Source organism: Carcharhinus amblyrhynchos, chromosome 14 (assembly GCF_965287045.1).
Source record: "Carcharhinus amblyrhynchos chromosome 14, sCarAmb.v2.hapA, whole genome shotgun sequence".
Taxonomy (NCBI): domain Eukaryota; kingdom Metazoa; phylum Chordata; class Chondrichthyes; order Carcharhiniformes; family Carcharhinidae; genus Carcharhinus; species Carcharhinus amblyrhynchos.
In genome coordinates, this window is record NC_137337.1 from 54,778,730 (window position 1) to 54,801,067 (window position 22,338).

General features: G+C 42.0%; 1 protein-coding gene across 3 annotated transcripts in view; it reads left to right on the forward strand.

The window, feature by feature from the left end:
* LOC145352689 (RNA-binding protein 25-like) overlaps window positions 1-22,338 on the forward strand; it is a 102,424-nt gene that overhangs the window by 22,271 nt on the left and 57,815 nt on the right. For 2 of the 3 annotated variants that reach the window (XM_080202905.1, XM_080202907.1), the window contains 4 exons: window positions 2,931-3,113; window positions 5,112-5,169; window positions 10,407-10,567; window positions 13,334-13,510. In XM_080202905.1, coding sequence (XP_080059031.1) covers window positions 2,931-3,113; window positions 5,112-5,169; window positions 10,407-10,567; window positions 13,334-13,510 — 579 coding nt within the window. The remainder of the gene's footprint in view (window positions 1-2,930; window positions 3,114-5,111; window positions 5,170-10,406; window positions 10,568-13,333; window positions 13,511-22,338) is intronic. The other variant, XM_080202906.1, reaches the window with a different exon arrangement.

A 22,338-nucleotide genomic window follows, 5' to 3' on the forward strand; every position in this document is an offset into this window, starting at 1 on the left:
AACCTGAAGCTTTTCAATTATTTCTACTTCATTCCCATTGATATAGACAGGGGCATGCCCTCCAGTGCGCTTCTTGAAGTCAATGACGATCTCCTTTTTTGGTTGACGTTGAGGGAGAAATTAATGTCATTGCACCAGCTCACCTCTCTTTCTTGTACTGTGTCTCATGTTTTGAGATCCGACCCACAATGGTGGTGTCATCAGCAAACTTGAAAATTGAGTTGGAGGGGAAGTTGGCCATGCAGTCAAAGGTGTATAAGCAGCAAAGGAAACAGCCTTGCGGAGCACCAGTGTTGAGAATGATCGTGGTAGATTGTGGTCTGTGTTAGGAAGTCTAGGATCCAGTTGCAGACGAGGAGCTGAGCCCCAAGCCATGAAGCTTGCAGATGTATCTCGTAGAAATAATAGACAACTCTCGCTGCCTAAAAATCACTAACACTTCTTTTAAATTTACTTGCAAGTCCAGAGATCCTATTATTTACAGCAGTTGATGGTTGTTGTCAAGGTCACCGTTACAGCTTTATAGTCTAGGTTTATTAATAAAACCCAAATTCCAGTAGCTGCTGTAGTGGGGTTTGAAGACATCCCCACCGCATTAACCACACCTCTGGATTTTCAGTCCAGTGACATTACCACTCTTAACATCTCAACCATGTAATTCTGAGTGTGCAGAGGGAAGAAAATTAGCCAAAGTAGCAGTGGGAGTCAGCAAGTTTATAGTTGATATTGGTCGATGGGAAGAGATGGATGGAGCTTCTGGACATGCAGAATCAAATTGCAACCCTTTGTTGCCTCCCCGATGACGCATCAGAAGAGCTCCATATCAGCCTTTCTTCACTGTGGTTAATGTCACATCGAATCAGGAATGTTTTTTAATTAGCAATTTTGGCAAGGAAATCAGATTTTGCCACTTGATTGAATTTATAGTTTCCTAAAGTTAGAATTTAATATTAGGAAATTGCATTGTAACTCCTGCATTTACAAGGTTGTGACTGTGTGGCTAATTGAAAGTAATTGCATCAGTTGCTCAGTGGCAATAGGGAGCGAATGTCCTTAACATTAAAAAATGCTTGTCCTTTGACAAGGTGTCCACCTGTTGTAGAATAAATGGTATGTTATTAAATATTCATAATTTCTTAAATAATGGAAAATATTATGTAATTTGGGCTATGACTTCATCCTGTTGAATTTTGCAAATAATTGTTGAGTAGCTGTGGTGAAAATGCCAGAAGTGGAAATCATGGACAGTATGTCTTGTAGTAACTAAACCATCTTTAATTAATCCCTTTCACTGAAATCAGCTACTGTCTCCTCCTTTACCAATAACAATTGACCTGCTCCACCCTAGTGTCAGTCTGTCTCTAAAATACTTGGCAGATTATTCTAGATATTCTTGACCCTCTGTGCAACTCCTATCTTAAATTTACCAGTACTTTTTGTCACTATAATTTTTTACGCTAGACTTACTGTTGTCTGATTTATAGTATGCAGAACTTTTCTTATCCAAGGCATTCAATATTTTATAAATCTTAATGAGAGTCTAGAAACTTCATAAATTTGTCACAAAAACTTTCACGTTTCTCAGCAACTTTTTTCAACATTTGCAACTGCCATTTTTTTCAAACAGTGAGCTATATATTGCATATACGTAACTTGAACCAGCTGTTGTATTTAGTCTTGGCATTACCTCACTAAAATTGTTTTTAACTTAAATTTTCAAAATACTGAAAGATACAAACTTGTTTAATAGCCTCACTATCTTCAGATTCTGACAGTGATGAATCCACTTACTGCCATCTCGTGTTTAGAAGATCTGCTGTTTTTATTTTGTTCAACAGTTTTATTACTAATCCAACAAACCCAGCTTTGGTATTTGCCCGTACTTGAATTTTGTATTCAATGCTAATTTATACTGAGCTTGGTTAACTTAAAGCTTATTTCGCCATCTTTGAAGCAAAACTTTATTAGCACTAATAAACTGCATTTTGTAGTGCGTTCGAATCATGTAAATATTGAACTTCACTGTTAGTTTATCTCCTTCACTATTTTTGTGCTGAACATCTCTGCTCTTTTGCTGATGTGTTCCTCTCCTTTGACTGTTCTTGGTCTGAATTGATCCTCCCTCTACTATTTCTTTCTTGCCCTCCCTGCTTTCTTCTTTCGCATCCATTGTTACGTGAATATCTATCCCCATTCTTTTACTTTTGTTTGTGTTGCTCGTCATTCCTTTAGCTTCTGTTTCTCTTCCTGAACCTGTTTGAGCATTTCACTTTTATTTCTTTCTATTCACTTTCTCTTTTCCTTTTTGCCTTTACTGCTCTGTCTTCCTGTGTAGCTTTCTCCTTTTATGTTTTTTTTACTTAACACTTTATTCCTTGTTATTTGCTGATTCTTTTTGTTTGCTGATTCTCATGCTTGTCCCTGAAGCCATGAGGAGAAGCAACAGCATTGACACTGGGGTTGGTGAAGTAGGGAGCATTGGCTCTCATTCTAGGGGGAAAAAACTTTGTGATTGACAGATCGCAGCCAAGTAAGAGTAACCACTCCATGGCAATATTCCATAATATTTTAAATTGAAACCGTTAAATTTGTGGATCTGTGATTTTTGTGTCAAAACTTAACTGCATTGGGATGTGAATTTGTTGCAGCAGAATATTAGTCTTTTCCACTTTAAATCCACATTTTCTAATTTTCGTTAATCGCAATGCTCTACATGGTTTACTAGAGTCTCTAAATTTAAACCTGAGCAAATTGAGTATATTTAAATGACATATATACAGGAACAAACTCTCACTTGGACTTTGTGATATCAGTAAGTTGATACAATGGGCATCTTTTATTTTTTAAAGTGCTTGCTAATCAACATGACCACTTAGGACAAAGTTTCTTCAAATTTTTTATTTCTTGAATAAAAGATTCAAATATTCCAGTGTTTCATGCAGGTATTGGTTCCAACCTCTGTACCTATGGTTGGAAAGCATATTGGACCAAGGAAGGACCATTCTAGTCAGAGGAGCCGTGATAATGATGAAAACAGTGGTCCTACTACAACGGTTTTCGTTGGCAACATATCTGAAAAAGCTTCTGATATGTTAATCAGGCAGTTACTTGCAGTAAGTTTGTATTTTACACTTCCTGTAATATATAGAGCATAGTTCGATAGTTTTTGCTCAGAGTTGGTGGCTTATGTTGACATTTGACAGTTAATTAGCCCAGGAAGTCAATCTTCATGAATGAGCCCAGACATTTTCACTTGGTGAGCTATTTAACCATAGTGGCCTGACAATGGCGTCTAATCCTTTTTTTTCCTCACTCCCCATACCCCAACCCGATCATCCCAATCTCTCACTCACTTTCATAGAACACTACAGCACAAACAGGCCCTTCGGCCCACAAGTTGCGCCGATCACATCCATACCTACCAGGCCATACAACTATCTATAACTCTCAATCCCATTAAATCCCGTGTACTCATCCAGAAGTCTCTTAAAGGACCCCAGCGAGTTTGCCTTTACCACCACCGATGGCAGTCAATTCCACTCACTCGCCACCCATACTTTCAAGTATGGATCAAGCAGTTACAGGTGCTAAACTGGCATATATGCCCCTCAGACTCAGATTGCGAAACTAAAAATTACAGTGCCTATTTTTAGGAAAAAAACTTCCTGAAACTTACTGCGATGAATTACATAGGTCGTTGATTGTTGGCAGGTAACGTTTCATGTTTTGACGTAGCAAAATTATGAATATAAATGTTTAATATATATGATCAACATTTAGCTTATCACAGATCTTGTGATATTTTCATGTATGCAGATATACTTTTCAGTGGTACATTTTGCACATATGAACATTTGAAATAGCAAAAGTAAGCCATTTGGCCCCTCAATCATGCTCTGTCATTCAGTAAGATCATGGCTCATTTATTTGTGTTAAGTTCCACATTCCTCTCTACCCCACTAATACCATTGATTTCCTTGCAAGACAAGAACCAGTCTATCTCTGCCTTAAAAAATATTCAGTGATCCCACTTCCACTGTCTTCTGAGGCAGGATTCCAAAGCTGTACAACCTTCTGGAGAAAATAACTCTCTTCATCTATGTCCTATGAAGGTGACACCTAATTTTAAAGCAGTATCTCCTAGTTCTCGACTCACCTAAAGAGGGAACATCATTTCCATATATACCTTGTCAGAACCATTCAGGATCCTGTATACTTCAGTTGAGTCGCCCCTCACCCTTCTAAACTCCAGTGAATCAAGCCCAGTCTTTCCAACCTTTCCTCAGAAGACAACCCAGGTTTCAGTCTGGTAAACTAATGCCTCCAAGTAATTTACATCCTTCTTAACTAAGGAGTCGAAGACAGCTCTCTGTATTTGAGATGTGGTCTCACCAACGCCCTGGATGACCGAGGCATAACATCTTACCTCTGTTAAATTCCCCTCATATTAAAATATAGCATCCATTAACTTTCTTGATTACGTGCATATTGTTTGTGATTCATGTACAAGAGCACTTAGATTCTTTTGCACCTTAGAATTTTGCAGCTGTTTTCCATTTTAAATTATAATTTTTTTATCCTCCAAAGTGAACAACTTCACATTTTTCCACTTTATGCTCGATCTGCCAGATTTTTGCTCACTCAATCTGTTTATATCCATCTGCAAACTCTTGACTTCACCAAATACTTGCTACCTATCTTTGATGCCAGCTGCAAATTTAGCTAACATGCCTTTGCTCCCCTTATCTAAGTCATTGATGTTAACTGTTAAAAAGTTGAGACCCCAGCGTAGACCCCTGCGGAATTCCACACATCACACTGCCAGTTAGGCAAAGACCCATTTATACATACTCTGTTTTCTACCAGCCAGCTAATTTTCAATCCATTACACCCTACACCATGAACTTTATAATTTTTTGCAATAACCTTTTGATGTGGCACTTTATCAAATGCTTTTGGAAATCCTGTACAGTATGTCTACAAGTTCCTCTCAATCCACAGCACAGGTTGCAACTTTAGGTTGCACTCTAGTAAATTGGTTAAACATAATTTCTGTAGTGGGTAGTTTCAAATTTATTTTAAAATGTATTGCAATCCTCTCCAATTTGCAGAAATGTGGCTTGGTTCTAAGTTGGAAGAGAGTACAAGGGGCTTCAGGAAAGTTGCAAGGTATGTATAGTTTGTATGTCTAATTGAAATTGTAAATTGGTTATTTGATACATTGATTTAGTCTGCTCATGAGTATATTAGAATATCCGTTGATCTCTATTAAGAGTACTTGAGTTTTTGAAGTGCTTAATCTTTGTTCCAAAGTACCATATCATGAATGTTAGGACACGGTGATTCCTGCAGGCAATTTCCTGTGCATTGTTTCTCTTTTCTCTGCTAAAGTTATAGAAGTCCAAAGATGTGTGGGTTAGTTTGGCTATGATAAATCCCCCCTTTATTGTTAGGGGATTACGAGACTAAGACCTGAGTAGGATTGTTGTTGGTGTAGGCTCAATGGGCCAAATGGCCTCCTTCTGCACTATAGATTTTGTAAGTTGTTGAGTTCCCACAGTTGGTCTCCAGGAAGATAAGTTCCTTTAGGTTACTGTTTTGATTCCTAACTACAACTTTGAATTAGCTTGATTAATCTTTAGCACCCAGCTTTGAGCCAGAAGGTGGTTGATCGGGAAATGAAAAACAAAATTGAAAAATAGCCTGATGCTAAAGTTCATTGTTATAGTTGACCAAATTCACTGTGAACGAATAGCATTGTTGGAGGTGTTTAACCAAGAATCCCTTTGTCAGCTTGATGAATGTAAGTGTTCATATAGTGCTTTGCACGGTGAAGAGATTTAATGTTGACCGACATTACTTCCTCAAGTTATTCAGAATCTCTTGGCAAAATAACAGTGAGGCTAATGAGGTTGTTTGTATACAGATGGGAACAGCAACTTTAGGCAAGGGGTTGATGCGTGGTTAATCTTAAATGCCCAAAAGTTGCACCACTCCATTGTTAACTTTGCAAAACATTGTAGAATCATAGAATGATGCTCAGAAGAAAACTAATTACTCATGCCTGAGTTTGTTCCTTGGTAGATTGATTAATCCACTCTTTCATCATAGCTGTGTATTGCCTTTCGTAACAATTGATTCTTCATTTTGCTTTGAGTTTTTTTGGTCAGTTGTCTTAAAACTGCATCTTCTACCACTGGAAACAGCTTATTTACACTTGCTGAAACAATTTCTTATTTTGAAAACCTCTAGTAAATCCAAAGGTAACTGTCTCTACTCTCAGGAATACAACTTCAGTCTGTCCAGATAACTTTTATCCCTGGTATCATTCCCATAAATCTCTTCCGCATCCTCTTGAAGAGCTTTACTTCCTTTCCAAAGTGTGGTGCCTAGAGCCTGTTGTGTTATTTGCTTTGTTACTTATACTTATGCTTTTGCTTTGTTACTTATACTTTTGCTTTTTTAAATTGCCTTCTAAAATTAAAGATTCAAAGATTTGTGGACATACAACCCTCCATCTCTCTCTTTCTCTCCTGCACCCCTTTAAAATTATTTCATTTAATTTTGCCTTTAATTTCCTGATCAAAACATGGCTCTTCACACTTTCATAGAATCATAAAATCGCTACAGTGCAGAAGGAAGCCATTTGGCCCATGAAGTCTACACCAACGACAATCCTACCTTGGTCCTGTTCCTGTAACCCACATGTTTACCCTGCTAATCCCCATGACACGAAGGGGCAGTTTAGCATGGCCAATCAACCTAAACCCATACATGTTTAGATTGTGGGAGGAAGCTCACACAGACACTGGGTGAATGTGGAAACTCCACAGTCGTTTGAGGCCGGAATTGAAACAAGGTCCCTGGTGTTGAGGAGTTGCAGGGCTAATCACTATGTGTCATCAGTCTGCTCAATTGCTTGACCTGTTTTAATGTCCCCCTGAAGACTGTTCTGATCCTTCAAGTGTCATGTTAATAACAAGCTTTGAAAATATACCCGAACACCCTAGTCCAGGTCACACCAAAACAGTGGTCCCAACCCTGGGATTTCAGCAGTCTAGAAAAACAAATGTCCACCTTTGTTCTCTGCTTTCTATTGCTTGGTCCTTATATTTGTCCTGCGACTTTAACTTTGCTAATGAATCAATCATATGCTGCATTGTCAAGTATCTTTTGTTGTCTCCTGTTAGAGTTTTGTAATTTAGTGTGAGCTATCCTGATGCCTACAAGATGGAAAGCTAAGATAGCGTGCCTCCTTTTTTTGAGCAATTGAGCATTTTTCTGTCTCATTTTAATCTTTTATATTTTTAGTCACCTAGGGAGCTCTGGTTTTGCATAGCTTCTGCCCCCCATTCTGTATCTATCACCTTGGGAAGGCTTCCTATTATTCAGTTTGTGTTTTGCTCACCAATTTTTTTATTGCAGTACACCTAGGCCAGATCCACTTTCCAACTTAGTGAAGCTAGTGCTCGTCCACTTAAGTATTTTTATACTTGTATAAACTTTGTCCTTTTCCACACCATTCTAAACTCAACACTATTGTGATCTCTGTCTGTGGATAATGAAGGAGGTGAAAGAAAGTGTTAAATTAAAAGCGGAGGCGTTTAGAGTAGCTAAGAGTAGTGGGCAAGAAGAGGATTGGGAGAGGTTTAAATGTCAACAAAGATTGACAAAGAAATTGATAAAGAAGGGTAGGAGAAACTATGAAGCTGGGCTAGCGCTTAATATAAAAAAGGATAGCAAGAGTTTTTATAAGTATATAAAAAGGAAGAGGCTGGCTAGGGTGAACATTGGACCCTTAGAGGATGAGAAGGGGGACTTAGTGGTAGGGGATGGGGAAGTGGCTGAGGTCTTGAGTAACTTTTTTGTTTCGGTCTTCACGGAGGAGGATGTGAATAATTTGCCGGCTGTTAGAGATGGAAAGGTGGTAGGACTGGAGGGTCTCAGTGACATTACTGTTACTAGAGAGGCGGTGTTCGACAGACTGGAGGTGCTGATTGTGGACAAGTCCCCAGGACCGGATGGAATGCATCCGAGGGTTCTGAAAGAAATGGCGGAGGTGATAGTGGATGCCTTGGTGGTTATTTTCCAGACGTCGCTGGATTCCGGGGAAGTGCCGGAAGATTGGAAAGAGGTTAATGTTACGCCGTTGTTTAAGAAGGGTGCCAGGCAAAAGGCGGGGAATTATAGGCCGGTTAGTTTAACTTCTGTTGTAGGTAAAATGTTAGAATCCGTCATCAAGGAGGAAATAGCAAGGCATCTTGAGGGGAATTGCTTGATAGAGCAGACGCAGCACGGTTTCGTTAAGGGGAAGTCGTGTCTGACAAATTTACTGGAGTTCTATGAGGATGTGTCTAGGGCGGTGGATAGAGGAGAGCCGGTGGATGTGGTCTTTCTTGATTTTCAGAAGGCATTTGACAAGGTACCTCACAAGAGGTTGTTGCAGAAGGTCAGGGGACATGGAGTTGGGGGTAGGGTGTTAGCGTGGATAGAGGACTGGTTGTCAAATAGGAGGCAGAGAGTGGGGGTCAATGGGTGCTATTCGGATTGGCGGTTGGTGACTAGTGGAGTGCCCCAGGGGTCGGTGCTGGGGCCTCAGCTATTTATCATTTATATAGATGATCTGGAGGAGGGAACCGAGTGTATGGTGTCGAAATTTGCTGACAACACCAAGATTGGTGGAACGGCAAATTGCGCGGAGGGTGTGGAGAGTCTGCAGAAGGATCTAGATAGGCTGGGCGAATGGGCCAGGAACTGGCAAATGGAATTTAATGTTGGCATGTGCAAGGTAGTCCACTTTGGTAGGAATAATGGTAGGAAGGATTATCACTTACGTGGAGAAAAACTGCAGCAGGCGACGGTGCAGAGGGACCTCGGGGTCCTTGTGCATGAGTTGCAAAAACCCAGCTTGCAGGCGCAGCAGGTGGTCAGGAAGGCGAATGGGATGCTGGCCTTCATAGCGAGGGGGATTGAATATAAAAGTAGGGAGGTCTTGCTGCGGCTATATAGGGCATTGGTGAAGCCGCAGCTGGAGTACTGTGTGCAGTTTTGGGCGCCGTACTTACGCAAGGATATTTTGGCCTTGGAGGGAGTGCAGAGGAGGTTTACTAGGCTGATGCCGGAGTTGAGGGGGTTGAGCTGTGAGAAGAGGCTGAATAAACTAGGCTTGTACTCGTTAGAGTTTAGAAGAATGAGGGGAGATCTCATTGAGATGTATAAGATGATGAATGGGATGGATAGGATAGAGGTGGAGAGACTCTTCCCGCTCAGAAAGGACAGTAGGACTAGGGGGCACAGCCTCAAGATAAAGGGGGGACGGTTTAGAACGGAGTTGAGGAAGAATTTCTTCACTCAAAGGGTGGTGAATCTCTGGAATTCTCTGCCCGTTGAAGTGGTGGAGGCTACCTCGCTAAATATTTTTAAGACGCGGGTTGATGGGTTTTTGATAAGAGAGGGGATTAAGGGTTATGGGGAGAGGGCGGGAATGTGGAACTGAGCCACGACAGATCAGCCATGATCTTATTGAATGGGGGGGCAGGCTCGAAGGGCCAGATGGCCTACTCCTGTGCCTATTTCTTATGCTCTTATGTCATGTTCAAAAGACTTCCACTGAAACCTGCTCCATTTGCCCCACGTTATTCCCAGGACTAGATTCTGCATGCATCTTTCCTCATTGGATTTGAAACATACAGTGAGCCATGTTACAGAAATTCCCCTCCCTTTAACCTGTTACTAGCTAAGTCTTTATCAGGATAATTGAAGTTCTGTAACATGGCTATAATCTTTACATCTGCCTACTTGTGCAGAAACTGATTTGGAGGTTAAAAAGTTGCCTATTTGAGAAATATTTTAAAATTGCTGAGGATACAAAATACTGTGATAGCACTGCTGCCTCACAGTGCCGAGACCTCGGTTCGATTCCAGTCTTGGGTGACTGTGTCGAGAGTTTGCGTGTTCTCCCTGTTTGTGTGGGTTTCCTCTCATACTCCCAAGATGTGCAAGTTAGGTGGATTGGCCATGATCATTGTGGAGGTTTAGGGTTGGAGATTGGGCCTGGATAGGGTGCTTATCTGGAGGGTCGGTTCAGACTCCTCGGGCCAAATGGCCTGTTTTGCATTGTAGGGATTCTGTGATTGCAGTAAGATGCTGTGCAAAATGTAAAGTCGTTCAGCATCCATGTTACAATAGTCTGTCCAGTAGTGTTAAATTATGTATCCTGCAGTATATCCTTCTTCAGATGATTTTGTGAAATTATACATTGCCCAAAAATGCAAAGTCTACTTTTTATCCCTATTTTTTTTCAGACTTTTTTATGAACACCCAAAGTAGATAAATGAATTATTACAACTTCAGCAATTTTAAAAACTAAATGTTGTTAAATGTAACCAACTTTTTTGTCTTGGTAGCATTTGGTTTTTGTGAGTACAAAGAACCCGAATCTACGCTACGTGCTTTACGATTGTTGCACGAACTTCAAGTGGGAGACAAAAAACTGCTTGTGAAAGTAGATGCGAAGACGAAAGCTCAGCTGGATGAGTGGAAGGCCAAAAAGAAAGGAGTCAATGGAGTATGTTACATTTCTGTAATCACCTGCATGCTTTTATATTCACAACCTTAAAAACCTGTCCATTTTGCATGTCATACTTCAGTTCTCCATTCATGTTTACTTATCATTTGACATGTACTAGGCCTTGTTTACCAAACAGAAGGGACTCTTCAGTTGGAAGCGATTAAAATAAAACAAAACTTAGTTCAACAAATAAATCAAAGAAAAAGATTTAATAAAGAAATTTCATTATTCCAACACCTGAGGCCACATCCTGAGCCATCTAAGCTCCCCACAATTCCCAACTGCTGCTTATCTATACTGAGTCAGCTAGTCAGCTGACCACCATATCATTTTGTCATTGGTCACATCATAACAGATTTCAATGTTATCAAATTACACAGCACAGGAAACAGGCCATTCGGCCCTACAAGCCCACACTGCCCACTGAGTGCCTCATTCCAATCCTCCTTCTACCTACAACTTTTGTCTACATCTCATGGACTCCACAATAAAGGGGTGCAAATTTAGAGAATTATATGTGTGTCAGATTAAGGGAGATCCAATTTATGGACAATTTATTAACACCAATCAGCCTAAAAGCACGTTTTTGCGGTTGGGAGGAAACCGGAGCACCCGGAGAAGACCCACAAAAGCGCAGGGAGATTGTGCAAACTCCCACAGACACCGACCCAATTTGGAGATCCGACCCAGGTCCCTGTAACTGCACAGCAAACAGTGATAGTCACTGAGCTGTTGTGTTTCTGTCAATTGGTCCAGTTTAAGTGCACACTAATGACGTGAAGCGCAAGGCAACTCTCGAAGCGACATCTAAGAACAGCCCTCGCACGACCCACTGTGAGTATGCCCCTTGGCCAACAAGGCGGACCAAATCGTCTGTGGATGTAAAAAAGAGACACCAATAAACATACAGCAGCCTATACAGACATTCGTGGAAGATCCCCAGTAGCTCCAATGCAAGAGACAGGTGAGCCATAAAATATGTTGGACGGCCCATAGGAATCTTTTGATCCCCAGGAACGTCCTGAGGCTCTTGATCCTTAATTAGAACATTCTTTTGTATCCCTCCATCTCTAGTCAGCTCATATGCCCATCTTGGTAAGCCTTAAACAACTCTAGCGTGCCTGCCTCCACCACCCTACTTGGCAGTGCATTCCAGGCCCCCACAACCCTCTGTGTGGAAAAACCTCACTCTTAATATCTGAATTATACCTCGCCCCTCTCACCTTAAGCCCATGACCCCTCGTGATTTTCGCATCCAACCTGGGAAAAAGCTTCCCACTGTTCACTCTATCTATACCCTTCATAATCTTATACACCTCTATTAGGTCTCCCCTCATTCTCCGTCTTTCCAGGGAAAACAACCCCAATTTGCCCAACCTCTCCTCATAGCTAAGACCTTCCATACCAGGCAGCATCCTGGTAAACCTACTCTGTACTCTTTCCAGGGTTTCCACGTCCTTCCGGTAGTGCGGCGACCAGAACTGGACGCAGTACTCCAAATGTGGTCTAACCAACGTTCTATACAACTGCAACATTAGGTGCCAGCTTTTATACAATATACCCCTTCCTATAAAGGCAAGTGTACCATGTGTCTTCTTTGCCACCTTCTCCACCGGTACTGCCACCTTCAAGGACTTGTGAACTTGCACACCTAGGTCCCTCTGTGTTTCTATGCTCTTAATGGTCCTACCATTTATTGTATAACTCCTCCCTACATTATTTTGTCCAAAATGCATCACCTCGCATTTATCTGGATCATTGGTTATAGTCTAACAGGCCTTCTGATTTTGGAAGCTTTAACGCATTGATAAATTTTACCCAGCAACAGCAGATAATCTGTTATTAGAGAAAGAAGTTTAGGAGATGAAAAATAATTAAATTGTTGAACATTGTTTAAAATAAACCTGTCATTGCAGAATGGACCCCTTCGGGACAGAGTTCAAACCCTTAATTGCATTTGAGTTTATGCTCAAGAAATTAAAACTTCATAAGACCATAAGACGTAGGAGCAGAATTAGGCCGTGTGGCCTATCGAGTTTCCTCTATCATTCAATCATGACTGATATTTTTCTCATCCTCATTCTCCTGCCTTTTTCCCCATAATCCCGATCCCTTATTAATCAAGAAGCTAATAAGACCATAAGACTTCAATTGGAGTTCTGTGGGATGGAGGAGGAAGATTGCTGTTCAGCCAAATACTGACACGGGACTTTACAGAGGGAACATATAGCTTTATAATTTAGTCCTGATTCTGTTGAGCATTGTCCCAATGATAGTAGTGTGATAGCATTTGGCAAGAACAATATTAAATTTACTATTCTGTACCGGTTGATGTGTGTATCGTAGTAATGCTGTGAAGATATTTGTTGTTGAGCAACAATGGACACTTGATAAAGTGCATGTCAAACTGTATTTCATGAAAGGAGTTCAAAATATGATGAGTGGGAAGTAAATTGACGAGCAGCAAAAATATTTAAAGGAAGAAATGGTCTTGTGTTTATATTGCATGAGCTTCCCATTTGAATTGATGGATCTTGAGGGCAAAGCTCGATTTCAAAATGTCCCAACTTTCAAGTCCAAGACAAAGCTAATGTTGCTTATGGCTGATTTTAAAAAAAACAAAATGCTGCCTCTTGTTGGCAATAAATGAATCATGAGAAACAGACATTTGATGTAGCTGGGAATTAGTCTGCTGCAAGCTGTTTGGTTTTGTGAGCAATCCTTAATGTTGGATATAATTTTTATTTTTGTTGCATCCTGTAGGATACAAAGACAGAAGATTCATCAGATGATGTTGTAGATGAGGAAACCAAGAGGAGAGATCAGATTGTGAAGGGAGCAATTGAAGGGTTAATAAGAGAGTACTCCAGTGAATTAAATGCACCTTCTCAAGACCAAGATGCACATCCTAGAAAGAAGAAAAAGGAAAAGAAGGAGGAGGTATTTATCTTATAACCATAGAAATTTATGGCACAGGAGGAGTCAGTCAATTGAGTCACCCTGCCCGGCTACAGAAGAGCTATTACAGGGAACCTCTCCTCCCTACCGTTGGTCTATAGCTTTGTAGCTACAGGTACACATCCATGTGATTTTTCAATGTGGTGAGGGTTTCTGCCTCTGCTGCCCCTCCAGACAGCGTTCCAGATCACTTCATCCCTCTGGGTGAAAAATGACTCTTCCATTCTGCTGTAATAATTTTGTCAAGTACTTTAAATCTTATGGTCTGATAGAGGTCTTTGTGCTACAGTATTTGTCTTTCTGCTCTATCTAAGCCTCTCAATTAAATCTTGCCAAAGTCTCTTCCCTATTCCTGAGTGATCAGCAATAGACTTTCCTTATAACTAGCCAGTGGTGTCACTGCACTGATCCAGAAACTCAGGGTAATGCTTTGGTGAACCAGGTTCAAATTCCACCCTGGCAGATTGTGGAATGTGAATCCAACAAACTATCATGAATTTATTATTGTAGAAAGTTTACAAAAAAAATCTTGTTCACCAATGTCCCTTGGGGAGGGAAATCTGCTGTCCTCAACTGGTCTGGCTCCAGACCAGTATATGACTCCGTAATCATAGCAGTTATTAGGCCTGTCGTGTCTGCTGGCTGCCTGAAAGAGTTCTTCGTGGCAGACCCTCACTTTTTCCCTGCATGTTCTTCCTTTATCAAAAATAATCCAGATCCCTCTTCAATGCCATATAAGAATCTACCTCAAGTAATCCATTCTATGTTCTGAATACTCAATGCATATGAGGTTTTTCCTTATGTCACCAATTACCTTAATTCTGTGCCATTTTGTTCGCAATGGGAATAGCTCTCCCCTATCTACTCTCTCCAGACCCTTTGTGAATTTGAATACTTCTGTCAAAATTTCCTTTTATTAAGTTCCATCTCCATCCCAACTTTCACAAGTTATGTACTAAACTGAAATCATCATGCCATGAACCATTTTCTTGAATTATTTCTGCACCCTCTCTAATGCTTCTTAAAGTGCTACAGCCAGAATCGAATGCAATTCTCAAGCTGAGATCCATCCAGTGTTCTGTGCAAGTTTAACATAACATCCTTGCTCTTGTGCTCTATGCCCCTATTAATATGTCCCAGGATACCCCAGTATGCTTTATTAATCACCCAGTCCTGTTGCCTTCAATGATTCATGTGCATATATATGCACCCTCTGCTCCTCCACTACCTTTTGAATTTCGCCCTTTGTTTTGTATTATTTCTCTGTTCTTCCACCAAAATTATTCAGTTCGCCTTCTCCGTATTAAATTTCATTAGCCAATTGTCCACCCATTTTCACCAACTTGTCTTGTATCCTTTTGAAGTTTGATACAATCTGCTCATGGTTTACAATGCTTTCAAGATTTGTATTATTGAGAAATTTCAAAATTGTGCTCTATAGGAACAGCAGCCCTAGCACCAACATATGGGGAACTCCACTTTAAACATGCCTCCAAACCAGAAAACATCCATTAACCTCCCAACACTGTCTCCTATTACTCTGCGAATTTCGTGTCCATGCTATTTGCTAATAGGTCCTAGTGTTTCCTGTTGCACTGTGTTTATCATAAAATGAAGTTTTGCTTAATTTTATTTGCCAAATTTTTAAACGCCTTCTCTTTGCCTACTTTCCTCCCCCTTTTACTGGTGGAGGATCAGACCTGAAAATTCTATTGAGAAGCTCCCTTTATTGAGGCAAAGACTCAGATTTACAGCATGAAAACAGGTCCTTTGGCCCAATTTGTCCAAGCCACCCAGTTTTTGCCATTTAAGCTAGTCACAATTGCCCACATTTGACCCATATCCCTTTATGCCTATCTTACCCAGGTAACTGTCTAAATGCTTTTTAAAAGACAAATGTACCTCCTTTAAGTTGACCTTTGGCAGCTCATTCCAGACCCTCCACCCTCTGTGAAAAAATTGCCCCTCTGAACCCTTTTCTATTCCCCCCCCGCCCCAACCTTAAACCTATACCCTCTAGTTTTAGAATCATAGAAACCCTACAATGCAGAAAGAGGCCATTTGGCCCATTGAATCTATACTGACCACAATCCCACCCAGGCCCTACCCCCATATCCCTAGATATTTTACCCACTAATCCCTCTAACCTACACATCACAGGACACTAAGGGGCAATTATAGCACAGCCAAATGACCTAACCTGCACATCTTCAGACTATGGAGGAAACCGGAGCGCCCGAAGGAAACCCACGCAGACACGAGAATGTGCAAACTCCACACAGACAGTGATCCAAGCCAGGAATCGAACCCAGGCCCCTGGAGCTGTGAAGCAGCAGTGCTACCTTGCCGCCCCAAAACTTCTCTTAACTTTGGGACAAGATGTTGACTTCTCTATGCCCCTCATTATTTTATAGACCTCTATGAGATCATCCTTAAGTCTCATAAGCTCCAGGGGGAAAAAGTCCCAGTCTATCCAGCCTCTCATAACTCAAACTATCAAGTCTCTGTAGCATCCTAGTAATTCATTTCTGTACTCCTAGTTTAATAATATCCTTTCTAGGGTAACCTATTAGTGCTTCAAGTCTTTAGGTGTCCAGATCACCAACAACCTGTCCTGGACACACGCGTACACACACCCCTTTACCGAGACTATAGTTAAGAAAGCCCACCAACGCCTTTACTTTCTCAGAAGACTGAGGACATTTGGCCTGTCAGCTACAACTCCCACACCTTTTACAGATGCACCATAGAAAGCATTTTTTCTACTTGTATCACAGCTTGGTATGGCTCCTGCTCTGCCCATTGACTGCAACAAACTACAGAAGGTTGTGAACGTAGCCCAATCCATCATGCAAACTAGCCTCCCATCCATAGACTCTGTCTATACTTACTGTTGTCTCGGCAAAGCAGCCAGCATAAATAAGGACCCCACACGTCCCGGATGTTTTCTCTCTTCCCTTCCTTTGGGAAAATATACAAAAGCCTGAGGTCACGTACCAACCAACTCGAGAACAACTTCTTCCGTGCTGCCAGCAGACTTTTGAATGGACCTACCTTGCATTAAGTTGATCTTTCTCTACACCTTAGCTAAACTGTAACACTACATTCTGCAGTCTCATTTCCTTCTCTATGATCACTATACTTTGTATAGTGCGCAAGCAGCAATACTTTTCACTGTATGCTTATACATGTGATAATAAATCAAATCAAAGACCAGAGACGTATACAGCATTCCATGTGTTGTCTGAACAATGTGTTGTACAACTTCAACAACTCCTGTATTCCATATTCTGTAAGAAGTCTCACAACACCAGGTTAGAGTCCAACCAGTTTATTTGAAAGTAATCTTACAAGCTTTTGGAAACGGTGTTTCTTAGTCAGGTGTGTGGAAGGTTCTGATCAAAGAAGGGCATATAAAGTCACGCACAGTTTACAGAATACTGATTAGAATGCAAGTCTTTACAACTAACCTGCTATTCAAGCCTTAAAGAAGCAGACATTCTGTAGACCGTGTGTGACTTGATATGTTTTCTGTGATCAGAATCTTCCACATACCTGACAAAGAAACACCGTTTCCAAAAGCTTGTAAGATTACTATCAAATAAACTGGTTGGACTCTAACCTGGTGTTGTGAGACTTCTTACTGTGTTTACCCCAGTCTGACGCCAGCATCTCTACATCTTCAATATTCTGATCAATGAAACCAAGCATACCAAATCTTTTTTACCACTCTCCCCACTTGTAACTCCACTTTCAAAGAGCCATGAACCTATACCCCTAGATCTTTTTGTTCAATAACTCTCCCGGATGCCCTACCATTAACTAAGTCCTGCCCTGGTTCAGCCTACCAAAATGCATCACCTCGCATTCATCTAAATTAAACTCTGCCATTCATCAGCCTACTGGCCCAATTAGAGCCCCTACAATGTGGAAGGAGCCCATTCGGCCCATCGAGTCTGCACCAACAAAAATCCCACCCAGGCCTTATCCCACAACCCCACACATGTACCTTGCTAATCCCTCTAATTTATACATCCTGGGACACTAAGGGGGAATTTAGCGTGACCAATCAACCTAACCAGCACATCATTGACATCAGAGCAAACCCATTCATGCATGGGGAGGATATGCAAACTCCACTCAGTGACCCGAGGCTGGAATTGAACCTGGGTCCCTGGCACTGTGAAGCAGCTAACCACTGTGCCACCGTGGCACCCTGTTGCAATCCTAGATAACCTTTTTCACTGTCCACTATGTCACCAATCTTGGTGTTGTCTACAAATTTATTAACTATGCCTCCTAAATTCTCATCCGAATCATTACTATAAATGACAAATACAGTGGACCCAGCACTGATCCCTGAGGCACACTGCTGGTCAGAAGCCTTCAGTTTGAAAAACAACCCTTTACAACCATCTTCTGTCACCAAACCGATTTTGTATCCAATTGACTACTTGGCCCTGGATCCTGAAAGATTTAACCTAATGCAACAACCTACCATGCGGTACCCTGTCAAAGGCCTTGCTGAAATCCATGTAGATGTCGACTGCACTGCTCTCATCTACCTTCTTGGTTACCCCTTCAAAAAACTCAAATTTGAGAGACATGATTTTCCACTCAGAAGCCATGCTGACTGTCCCTAATCAGTACATGTGCCTCTAAATGCCTGTAGATCCTGTCTCAAATACCTAACAACTTACCCACTACAGATGTTAGGCTCAGTGGCCTGTAGTTCCCAGGCTTTACCCTGCAGCCCTTCTGAAACAAAAGCACATTTACCATCCTCCAATTTTCAGGCACCTCATGTGCGGCTGTCGTTGAGTTAGCTATCTCTGTCAGGGGACCTGCAATTTCTTCCCTAGCCTCCTGGGATACACTACATCAGGTCCCAAGGATTTATCTATCTTGAAGCACTTCAAGACTTCCAGGACCACCACCTCTGTAATACGTACAATTCTTATGACATCACTATTTATTTCCCCAAGTTCCCTCACATCCATGCCCTTCTCTGCAGTAAATACTGATGAGAAATATTCATTTAGGATCTCGCCCATCACTTGCGGATCCGCACGTATATGACCCTCTCAATCCTTAAGAGGTCCTACTCACTCCCTAGTTATTCTTTTGCACTCATAGAATCCCTATAGAGCGCAAAGGGCTATTCAGTCCTTCGAGTCTGCACCAACAGCAATCCCACCCAGCCCCTATCCCACAGCCCCACGTATTTACCTTGCTAATCCCTCTAATCTACACATCTGGGACATTAAGGGGCAATTTAGCATGGCCAGTCAAAGAACAGAAGAACAAAAACAGCCTGGGAGACAGGCCCTTCGGCCCATGAGCCCACTCCGCCATTTTAACATTACCAGTCCCCCCCTCCACCCATGACCCTTATCTGTGCTTATGGCATTCCACATTGAGGGAAACTAATTTAGGGACAATTTATTACCTCCAGTCAGCCTAATAGCACATCTTTGGGGTGTGGAAGAAACCGGAGCACCCGGAGAAAACCCACGCAAGCACGGGGAGAATGCGCAAACTCCCACAGACACTGGCCCAAATCCATGCGTCTGCACAGCAAACAGTGATAGTCACTGAGCTGTTGTGTTGCCCAGCACCTGGTCCAGTTTAAGTGCACACTAACGACATGAAGTACTAGGCTATTCTCGAACATCCAGGAGCAGCCCTAGTATGACCCATCGCGTGTATGCCCCTCGTTGGACAACAAGGCGGACCGACTTAAAACTTGTGAATTAAAAGAGTCAACCTAACTTGCATATCATTAGAGTGGGTGTCAGGTTTGTTTCTCATAGACCCTTGCATACTTGATGTAAGAACAAGACACTAATCTGTATAAGAACGCCCAGTCCTTTATTTTCAAGCAAGTACAAGCTTCTGGAGAATCGCTTTACGAAGTCAGCACAGTGTGCTGAGCTTTGCTGAGCGATATTCTCTGAACAGGGGGTAGTCCCTCCCTTTATACTCTTTTTACAGCAATTAGTCACGTACATGTAGTATAACTTCACCCAGGTCACGTGCTTAGCAACAGCAAGTGTAAGTACAAAGACAGTATGTGCGTAAAACCACAAATATGTCGAAAACCCATTTTGGTTGCCGTTGAAACTGCATGTCCACCATTGCTCAAGTGTGAGATAGCAACCGTTCCCGTATATCTTGGGATGCTGCCTTGCCCATAAAGCAAATGTTATCTCCTTCAAACAAGGACAGCATCAGCCGAGTCCCGTCTAAACCAGTTTACTCGAGGAGGAGTTGTTATTTGCAAGGCCGGGGTGACAGTTCAGAATAGGGACTATGTGCTGATACCAGCACAAATTGTTCCAAACAGCAAGATGCAGTTAATCACAATTTTCAAGCTAAGAATTTACTTCACTTTATCTTACAGCAACCAGCTGCATTTGCACTTTTGCAGGAGCTCAGCTTACACACCTTTTTTTACAAATGGCCAAGATCATAGGAGATTCATGGGATGTTAACCCCTGAACATCTCATTCCCTCCTTTTATCATTCCATGATAACTCTAACCTCTTTAGAAGGGAACATGTGCTCTATGATTTGCCAGGCATTGGCAGACACCCTTCAATAAGCCTAGCAGTAAGCAAGCTACCAGGGTAATGACTCCCAGGTGCATCAGCATCGCTCCCCAGCCTCCGAAGAGGTTACCAAAAGGCCACCAGCCAGGAGGGTTGTAGTTCTTAAAGTTTTGCCCTTCAGCCCTAATTTTGTCAGCACTCTTTTGCAAATAACAACTCCTCAAGTAAACTGGTTTAGACGGGACTCGGCTGATGCTGTCCTTGTTTGAAGGAGATAACATTTGCTTTATGGGCAAGGCAGCATCCCAAGATATATAGGAACGGGTGCTATCTCACGCTTGAGCAATGGTGGACATGCAGTTTCAATGGCAACCAAAATGGGTTTTTGACATATTTGTGGTTTTACGCACATACTGTCTTTGTATTTACACTTGCTGTCGCTAAGCACATGATCTGGGTGAAGTTTCAGCTAAATCAGTGATATTGTCAGAGGAGTCTGGAATGCATGTACAGCTCTCAGAGCCTCTTAGGGCACACGTGCCTCCTTTTGCTGCTAACAAGTAATCTAAAGCCATTCGATTTTGGAGTGCCACCATCCGTATAGCTATGACTTCAGCTGAAACTTCGGAGATAGCGGTGCTCACATCCACTAATCCATCCGCAGTATCATTAGCTATTTTCTAGAGCTCATGCCATATTGATCAGCTCTTGAGCTGCCTTTGCTGTGCCATAGAAAGGAAAGGCTATCATCCAAAACCGTTAAGCTTCAGTGATGGCCGTTTCTATATTAATAGATGTATTTTGAGGTGGACGTGCAGGGAGTCATAATGTTGGACATAGGCTACTACATACGCTAGATAGCAAGATCCGTACCAGTCCCAGGGAAGCCAAGGATAGGGCTATCTCCACAGACAAAACAGGTGCCATTGTATGCGATCATACCGTTTAATAGGCTGGGATTAGCTGGGAGATTGTTGTCATTGTGGCATGTAATTTTTCCCTCTTCCCAACCTTCACATTCCTTTGGTAAGAAGAAGGCGTTCTGTATGAACATCCCAGTTTGTGTAGTGGAACAAGAAACCTTTTTTTCTTTCCAACTGGGATAGAACATAGAACATAGAACATTACAGCGCAGAACAGGCCCTTCGGCCCACGATGTTGCGCCGACCAGTTACAAAAACAATGACCCACTAGCCTATACCAATCCCTTTTCGTCCATAAACCTATCCAGAGATCTCTTAAACGCCCCCAAACTAGACGCATCTACAACTGCAGCAGGCAGGGCATTCCAATCCCTCACCACCCGCTGGGTAAAGAACCTACCCCTGACATCCGTCCTGTAGCTACCCCCCCTTAATTTAAAGTCATGCCCCCTCGTGCTAGCTTTCTCCATCCGAGGAAAAAGGCTATCACTATCCACCCTATCTAAACCTCTAATCATCTTATATGTTTCAATAAGATCCCCTCTTAGCCGCCTTCTTCCCAACGAAAACAACCCTAGATCCCTCAGTCTCTCCTCATAGGACCTCCCCACCATACCAGGCAACATCCTAGTAAACCTCCTCTGCACCCTCTCCAACGCCTCCACATCCTTCTTGTAATGCGGGGACCAGAACTGCACACAGTACTCCAAGTGCGGCCGCACTAGAGTAGTGTACAGTTGCAACATTACACCGCGACTCCTAAATTCAATCCCCCTACCAATAAACGCCAAGACACCGTACGCCTTCTTGACAACCTTATCTACTTGATTCCCAACTTTCAGGGATCTATGTACACACACACCTAGATCCCTCTGTTCATCCACACTATTCAAAGTCCTCCCGTTAGCCCTATACTCGACACATCTGTTGCTCCTACCAAAGTGAATTACCTCACACTTCTCCGCATTAAATTCCATCCGCCACCTCTCGGCCCAGCTCTGCAACCTATCTAAGTCTCCCTGCAGACTATGACACCCTTCCTCACAATCTACCACACCTCCAATTTTGGTGTCATCAGCAAATTTACTAATCCACCCAACTATACCCTCATCCAGATCATTAATAAAAATTACAAACAACAGTGGCCCCAAAACAGATCCCTGAGGCACACCACTCGTAACTGCACTCCATGATGAATATTTACCATCCACCACCACCCTCTGTCTCCTATCTGAGAGCCAATTCCTGATCCAACTTCCTAGATTACCCACAATCCCATACATCTGATAGGTAATATTAAACTGCTGAATGCAGTAGCTATGGTCAACAGTATGGT